Consider the following 7,939-nt stretch of genomic DNA (forward strand, 5'->3'; position numbering starts at 1 on the left):
AACGCCTTGGTGCTCATGGTTGAGTTTATGTTTTGAAATGCACTACCCAGCATAGGGAACCTACAGGAACTGCTGAATTTATCCTGAAATCATGCGACTCACTACAATTAAGACAGGTGGAGGCCACTTAACTTGGTGTGTGATTTTGAAGGTGATTGGTTACACCTGAGCTAATTTAGGATTGCTATTGCAAGGGGGGTGGACACTTATCCAACCAAGCTATTACAGTTTTTATTTTTAATTAATTTTCTACAAAGTTTAGAATATGTTTACAGTATGTATGTAATATATATATATGTATATATATATATATATATATATATATATATATATATATATATATATATATATATATATATATATAAATTAGTGCATTTTAATTCCAGGCTAGAAGGCAACAAAAGGTGAACATTTTGAAAGGGGGTGTAGGCTTTCTATAGGCACTGTATGTATAATCACTCATCTTCAGAATTAGCGTACATCTCCACAGTAGGAAACACTATTAAAGGTACTGTTTTGTTTTTGGTGCCTCAAAGAACCTCTTGTCTACCTTTGATTTGAAAAAAAAAAACCATTTAATCCAAATAAAACTGACAAAATTAAGATATTATTGGTGCTCAACTCACATTTGCCTTGGCAATACTGACACTTTGTTATTGATTACTTTAAAGGGGGGGGGGCTGAATTGGTTGTAAAATCTACATTTCTGAATCAGTTAGGTCGTCTGTTACTTTGTGTCATGCTGTGGGATTTATATACACAATGCTTGTTGTGCATAAGTCTTTAAACAGCATTCTTGCTTGACCATCTGAAATGTTCTAGTTGGTACTGCCTTATTCTTGTGTGTAGTGTATGATACAAAATTAGTTAAGTTTTGAATGCCATTCATTTAGTTAGGGTGCTGAAACAGCCACCAAGTTTTAAAAGACTGAATCTTCCATCACGTAAAATCAAGGATGTGGATAAATAGATATTTTAGCATTCTTCTTCCAATAACCCATGTAAATGCATACCGGCCTTAATATTATTGTAATTAATGTATTTTATTTTAGCGACCTGTTGATTAAACCCAATGTGGAGGTGGGTGTGATTTCTAAACTGTTTAATCCCCTTTTTATTTCAGTCTATTTCGATCCTTCCAAGCTTACATATTTGTCTACTTTCCAATAATGCACACTTTTTAAAAACACCTTTCTTTGGCTAATGCATGCAATCATCATTCTGTAAAAAAAAAAAAAAAAAAAAAAAAAAAAAAAAAAAAATGTAAATGCAAAATGTTTTGCAGAAAAGTAAAAGTAGCTGGGTTTTGAACCTGGTAATCCTGCTGTAGTCCAGAAGTCTTCCTAAATATTTTGCATTAATTAAGCACACTGAATTAGATTTTTGGTTGAATCTTAAAAGTAGCTTGTGCTATAACACAGACATATTACAATCATTAAGCTCTGTCTTACAAAAGTCTCCAACATATTCATTTAGCATCTAGTCCTCTTGAGAACACAGTGTGAATTTATATAGAAATGCTCATTATAAATTGCAAATGATGCTTTTTTTAAGTGTTCAAATATCTTATTATATTAAAAAAAAAAAAAAAAAAAAAAAAAAAAAAACTAAGAATGCATTTTAGCCAAAGTATAGCACTTCCACAACTGTCTGAAATACTGTTGGTTATTCTTACACTGTACGTAGTTGGAAATAGGTTTGTATTTATAAGTTAATTCAGCACATTAAGCTGCATGCCTTAGTGCCAAAAAGGAGTTGTATAACCTAAGTTCTTATCTGAACTGACATGGCTTTTCGTTGTTAACAAAGCAAGGTGTGTAATATAGTACATCTTGTAACTACCTTGGGGGAGGGGGGGAGTGCTGTGTAAAGTTAGAATAATTTATTTTGCTTCATAGGAGTTAGTCTTCTGTTATGACTTTGCTGTTTGTATTTTGGTAATAAACAATTCAAAAGAAAAGTTGTATTTGACTTGTGTGTAACCTAATGCATAAAGTTTGAGAAACTACACTTTAAAGGTTACTGAGAGTCTCATACATATGTGTTTCTTATTACGCTGGGACTTTGGGCCCTACTCAAGTCTGAACTCATGAGTTATTTATAGAAGCTTACAGCTGTCTAGAACCATTCCATAAATACCATTCATAAAAAAGCAGACTTTAAATAACTCGCAGGTTAAAACTTTTAATGAATGTAAATTTCAGTTACACACAGATCAGAATGTTGTAACTGGACACCCCAAAACACTAGAAATGTTTACCGTAGTTAAAATATTTTGCCTTTATCAATTGACTTTTATTACTGCATGATTTTAGCAGAAAGCTTACAAAAGTGTAAAATAAGGACTGAGTTAATGTGTATATATGGACTCAAAGTAGCCGCTGCAGGTTTTAATGTAAATGAGACACTAGTTGCTATATTTAAAATGTTTACCCAATACAGTTTCAGAATTTCCTCTTATGTAAATCATGTACTTTGTACTTAAGGAATATATTAAACATCTGTTGTCTGCAATGTTTCATCTCCTGTTTAAAAAAAAAAAAAAAAAAAAAAAGGCTGTAACAGCTGCACTTGGACAATGGCTGTTTTTATACAACAGTTTTCTTCACTGAAAAAAAAAACTTCTTTTCAAACATAAAATAAACATATATAATGAAATCCTAGCAAATTCTTTAAACAAAAGCTGTGATTTGCAAATTTTGAAGAGTCTGTGTGTTTTTTTTTTTTTTTGGTTTGTTTTATTTTGAGCTCATGGATCATGGTTCCTTAATGGCCTTTGCAGAGCCTGTTGTTTGACCCATGTAAGTTACACATGCTTTCTTCCTCGAGGCCCTAAGTGCTGGGTGGTGAAGCAGCACGCTATTACGGGCATGCTGTAGAAATACCTTTCTGTCCTCTTATAGGCAAAGCTAACAGAAACATCCCTATAAGATGTTCTTTTTATTTCATTTCTAAATGGGGAATGAGAGAGGAGGAGGGGGGGTGGGAAGCATTATTATTATTATTAGATCATTTGTACTAATTAGGCTAGATTCTCCAACTTAATTTATTTCAGATTGTCATTTTCTTAAATTAACACTAATAAGAATGAAATGCTACTTCCAATGAGATGCCAGAGTTGATATTTCTGTTTTGGCTGAACTAACATGAAAATGCATTTCTAACATGTTGCTAGCTTTTTGGATAAGATCCTAAATTACAACACACTTAATTAAAATCTGTTTCTGTGACAACATTATACTGTCATTGGATTTCAACCAAGTAGAGCATGATGTCATCCAGTTATATTGTATCTCTTCTTCTGGTGAATTTATGGAACTCAGCTTTTGCCTCAAGTATTAAGTACAGCTTGCACACCAGGGTATAGCCAGTAACCTGCCTTCCCTGCAACACTGAAATTGCATTTCTTACATCCACTGAGAGCTGAGTGTTGCAAGGGGACAGTTTAATTGTTACACTCAGAACACTGGTTTGATAGAGTCCACAAGGGATCTTTATTCAATAAAACCAAACTGATCTTTAATGCATATCTGTTTGTAGTACTTACTTGTCTGATCTGCAGGATGTCTCAGAATCAACAATTCTAGAAGAGGTCAGTCTGGCTCTGCAACTGTAGTGACCAGAATCAGGCTGCGAATGATAAGGTTGTGTTTTACGCATGCAGCCATCTGCAGCCACACTCAGTGGAACACTGCACATGGGGCATCAAAAAGTAAGTGTGGCTATTACACTGCGCCTGTTTTGTTTAATTGCTGTGTGTGTGTGGAAAATGTTGGGTTTTTTTGTTTTTGGAACTGGCAGGTAGTTTTAAACTGTTGTGTAAGCCAAACATAAATAAATAAATAAATAAAAATATTCAACATATATTACATATACAGTCATTTCATATACTGTATGTATAGGGGTACAAACGGCCTTAGCAACTTTTCAAAATCAATCATTCCCTGAAACATTAACATTTTGCTAAATGCTTTTTATCACATACATGACAGAGCCCACGTTTCATAGGTACACAAAATAAAGACAACCTACCAGATGTAGAAGATAATCTATAGCGTGCGTGTCTGAATATGGATGTAAACTGTTCCACACAAATGGATGATACAATTTCCTGCACAGAGTACAAAGAAAACAAAAGGCTGATCAGTTAATGTCAATTAATTTAAATGGGGTCCCCTGACGTGGTGGGGAAGCAACAGGGGGATAATTCATCTCTCCTCTACCCCTTTAAATCAATGGGGACCCTATCTTGGAAATGTGTTCATGCTTAAATTGATTTTTCTTGCTTTAGTACAAAGAATATATGGCTTAACAATCTAATCATGCTTCAAGCTCATTCTGGGTATGAAATAGAATTAACAGGGGTTGTTTATGCAGACTCCTACTGAGTCAATTACTTCTATTTCTGTGGGAATCGAGCTGTTTTCTATTAGAATAAACTCTAATTCTTATAGACGTGATGGTGGCACGGAGGCTGCACTTCACATTAAACAATCAGGAACGCTGAGGAATACATGTATTTATGTTACAGAACAGTGCATAAATGAACAAGAAAAAGCACATTTAATTTCTTCATTGACATTCAAATATAAAAAGGACATAGATAGAAGAAATGGCCCAGTAACAACCAGTTTCACAGTCCAAAATATCATATCCATTTCTGATCTGTTAATCCTCTCGTATTAGGGTGAACCGCATTCAGTCTTTTTGACACTACAACGACTGATGTATTTAGATCCCCAAAATAAAGCAAGAATTACATTTATAACTGTGGATTAGAGCACTTTATATCAGATGGGATTGCTTGGAATGGGCACATACTACCGGTATATGTCTTTTTTATTAATATGCCAGAAGAGAAATGACATGTACTGTACATCCGATTTTCTGTATTTGTGCATCTAGTTATGTGCATTAGTATCACATAGGTTACTGTAATAATATGCTCTCATTCAAAGGTAATTGGTTTACTTTTGGTCTGTCTTGAGCTCAGATGATTACAAAGCTCACTTTAAAATCAGTTCGTAATGAAGAAATATTATACAAAGCCTCTGACAAGTATAATCACTCTAATAATAATTCTAAATTTGCACAGCAATCAAAATGTCCTATTAGCCCCAAAACCTTAGCTAATTAGGAAGGCATTACACACACCCAGTGAAGGAAGACCTGGGAATTCACAACGTAATTCCTATTTGACTTTTTCATTTAGAAAACATTGCTCTTCTATTTAAAATATTGTATTTAATTTTTTTTTTTTTTTAAAGTATCTGCGTACACTGCACAGCCTGAACTAGCATCACTTAGAGCTTTGTCCATCACCTCTGATGTAATCTCTTGGACACGCCCAGGCAAGAATCCACAAAATATTGGAAGGTCTCAGACATATTGGGTACAATTAATTTAATACTCTATTTTAAGTTATTTTTTAAGTATATATTATTTATTTTAATATTAACACATTCATGCGAAGCACACATCACTTAATAATACATTGGACACACATACAATAGGTCCATGTGTTCAAAGCATTTCACTGCAGTCTTTAAATAACTCCTACTTGTTTGAAAGGAGGAAATTCAATGCGAATGTATCGAAACTGAGAAACGAACAACTTGAAAGTCCTTAGGAAACATGGAGTTATGCTCAGTTGTTTGGTTATGGTTTTGTTTTTTTTTTTTTTTTTTTTTTTGGGGGGGGGGGTTGTATTAACTGGTGTTTTTTTTAATAAACATGGTCTTTAAATAAAGACTGGAGGCCACACTTAATATGATTAATTCATGGTAAGTTTGGGGTTTAATACAGTAAATATACTATAGGTGCTTTGTAATTACATTGTTATTAATTGAACTTTGTAACAACACATTATTTTCTATGAATCTTCTGAAGCCTTGAAGAGCTTTGTGAACTCACCTTTGAGGTCGTTTTAGTAAGTTTGCACTACAGGTCATGTTCATACGAGCTTTGATTCTGCTCAGTTCCTCCTCTAGCAACTGGTTCCTTGTTTTATATTTCACCTGGGAAGGGGCTCTCTTGGCCTGCTTTGGAGGCTGTCTCTTTGGCTCGCTCCCTTCCTCATCGATAATGCTGTCTTTCTCTGGCTTGTCTAAAGAGAAATCAGGGGGTTTTGCAATATTGTAAGGAAGTGCGAAAACATTTATACCCCACAGGAAGAGATACACTGCCAAAAGGAGTTAAATAATTTTTAATGGATTTCCCTTTTTGGCAAAGATCAAAACCACAACAGAGGGAACAGAAACTTGAGGAGACTGGCTTGGTGTTCATCAAAAGCTGACTCCTTGAAGTAGGCTGCAGTACAGCCCAAACCTGCCCAATATACTAAACATAAATCTTATGCAATAGATTGTATATACATTTTATCATTTATATACTTTACTCTGCCATTTATGTGGTCAACACTTAAAGCACAAAAAAATGTAAATGTGTTGCATAAGATGCATGCTTGATTTTTTTAAACATTTGATTCATCAGTACAAGTGTGTCAGTTCATAACACCCCAATCCGTTAACATGAGTGTTGGTTGCCACAAAGATTTGGTTGCATCACTTTTTAGGATGCAATATATTTTTGCACTGAAAATCCTGAATGCTGGAATAACATTACAAAATGAAATTACTGAAGCTATATTTAGGCTACTTACCACTAATCGTTTCCTTCACAATATTTCCATGAGAGTGTTCTTTTTCCCCGGAAGGGGTTAATGGCTTTTTCTTCTCAGCAGTCTCTTCTTTCTTATTTCCTAGCTGAGTAGAGCTGGGCTCCTTTGAGTTTTGAGACTGGGTTTTGTTGCCCTGATTTGGGTCTGCTTTGATGCTGTTATCAGGGGTGGGGTTAGATTTTGTGGGGTGCTTTTTTCTTTCCTCGTTTCCTGAGAGTTCTCTGCTGATCTCAGGTAATACTGAAAATTAGTAAGAAGTCAGAAACTGTAATCTACTTCAAATGTGGATTCATGTACAAAAAAACTACTTTAGGTGCAGTACTATTGCAGTAGTAAAAGTATACTGCAAAATGCCCTTAGTATCATGATGTACAGAATTGTACAATGACACAAAGGTTACTGTCCCCCAAACAATTTATTTCAGTAATACTGCTGTGAACTTTTGAAATGATAATGCAAATATTATTGTTATAATTTACAAATATTTGTTTTTCAGTATGTGAAGGCTGTTAATTGCTCCTTGCTTCTCCAGTTAAGGTTTTTTTTTTTTTTTGGGGGGGGGGGGGGGCGTTGCGTTACCAAAAAATATGTTAGTTGAGTTGATCTTGCCTGTGAACAGTAAAAATACTGAAAACCATTTTAAATTTGGCAATGCTTTCTGAAATCCCTGCCAAAAAACAAGCTGTCTATGGACTGCCCACGTAGCAGGCTGTTCTTTCAACATCTGTAGCCTGAAGTCTATCGCTGCATTCAAATGTGAAAAAATAAAAAAAGTAATTGCCAATTTCTCAATGCAGGCTTTAAACAATGTCTTGAATAAAATTATACATTGTTGTTATTATTATGATTATTATTGTTGTCGTCGTCCTTGTTGTTATTAAAAGATTTGCCTTACCTTTTCTTTGCTTCTCTGCTGTTGTGTCTTCAGAACTTGCCCTGCTATTGCTCGACCTGCTGTTCTGGCTTGAGGTACTGCTTCCACTTGATACTGACTCCTTGTCAGACATTTTCAAGATTGCCTTTATGTTGTAAAGAACCTGCAGCTTGTGCACCAGACGCACGGAGGAGGAAGGGCTTTTGGATACACGTTTATATCTGTGTAGCCATTTGATTCAACAGTGACGCCAATGTTGTGGCAGCTGTTGGCAAGGTGGCCCAGCCAGCATGAAAGACATTGATAGATATACATTAAACAGTGCAAAGGCAATACAATATTTGGCTGTCTCTCAAGCTTGTAAGCAAGAGCAGCATTCTTGTTTT

At 34.9% G+C, this 7,939-nt stretch overlaps 1 protein-coding gene across 1 annotated transcript; it reads right to left on the reverse strand.

Annotated features, from left to right (window-relative positions):
- Window positions 1-387: 387 nt before the first annotated feature.
- On the reverse strand, window positions 388-7,852 carry LOC121325800. The gene is made up of 6 exons (XM_041268851.1): window positions 7,575-7,852; window positions 6,662-6,919; window positions 5,914-6,106; window positions 4,033-4,111; window positions 3,548-3,630; window positions 388-2,525 (listed from the first exon to the last, which is right to left on the reverse strand). The coding sequence occupies exons 1-6, from the start codon at window positions 7,684-7,686 to the stop codon at window positions 2,519-2,521; spliced, it is 732 nt and encodes a 243-aa protein (XP_041124785.1). The 5' UTR covers window positions 7,687-7,852; the 3' UTR covers window positions 388-2,518.
- Between the last annotated feature and the right edge of the window lie 87 nt (window positions 7,853-7,939).

Source organism: Polyodon spathula, chromosome 13, assembly GCF_017654505.1.
Source record: "Polyodon spathula isolate WHYD16114869_AA chromosome 13, ASM1765450v1, whole genome shotgun sequence".
Lineage (NCBI taxonomy): Eukaryota > Metazoa > Chordata > Actinopteri > Acipenseriformes > Polyodontidae > Polyodon > Polyodon spathula.

Bases quoted from the DNA above. Each gene is read 5' to 3' on its own strand.
- LOC121325800 (XM_041268851.1), bottom strand. From the start codon at position 7,686: ATGTCTGACAAGGAGTCAGTATCAAGTGGAAGCAGTACCTCAAGCCAG. The intron at 6,920-7,574 runs GTAAGGCAAATC...ACTAATTTTCAG, and splicing joins AGCAGAGAAGCAAAGAAAAG to TATTACCTGAGATCAGCAGA. The intron at 4,112-5,913 runs GTGAGTTCACAA...TACTCTGTGCAG, and splicing joins TTACTAAAACGACCTCAAAG to GAAATTGTATCATCCATTTG.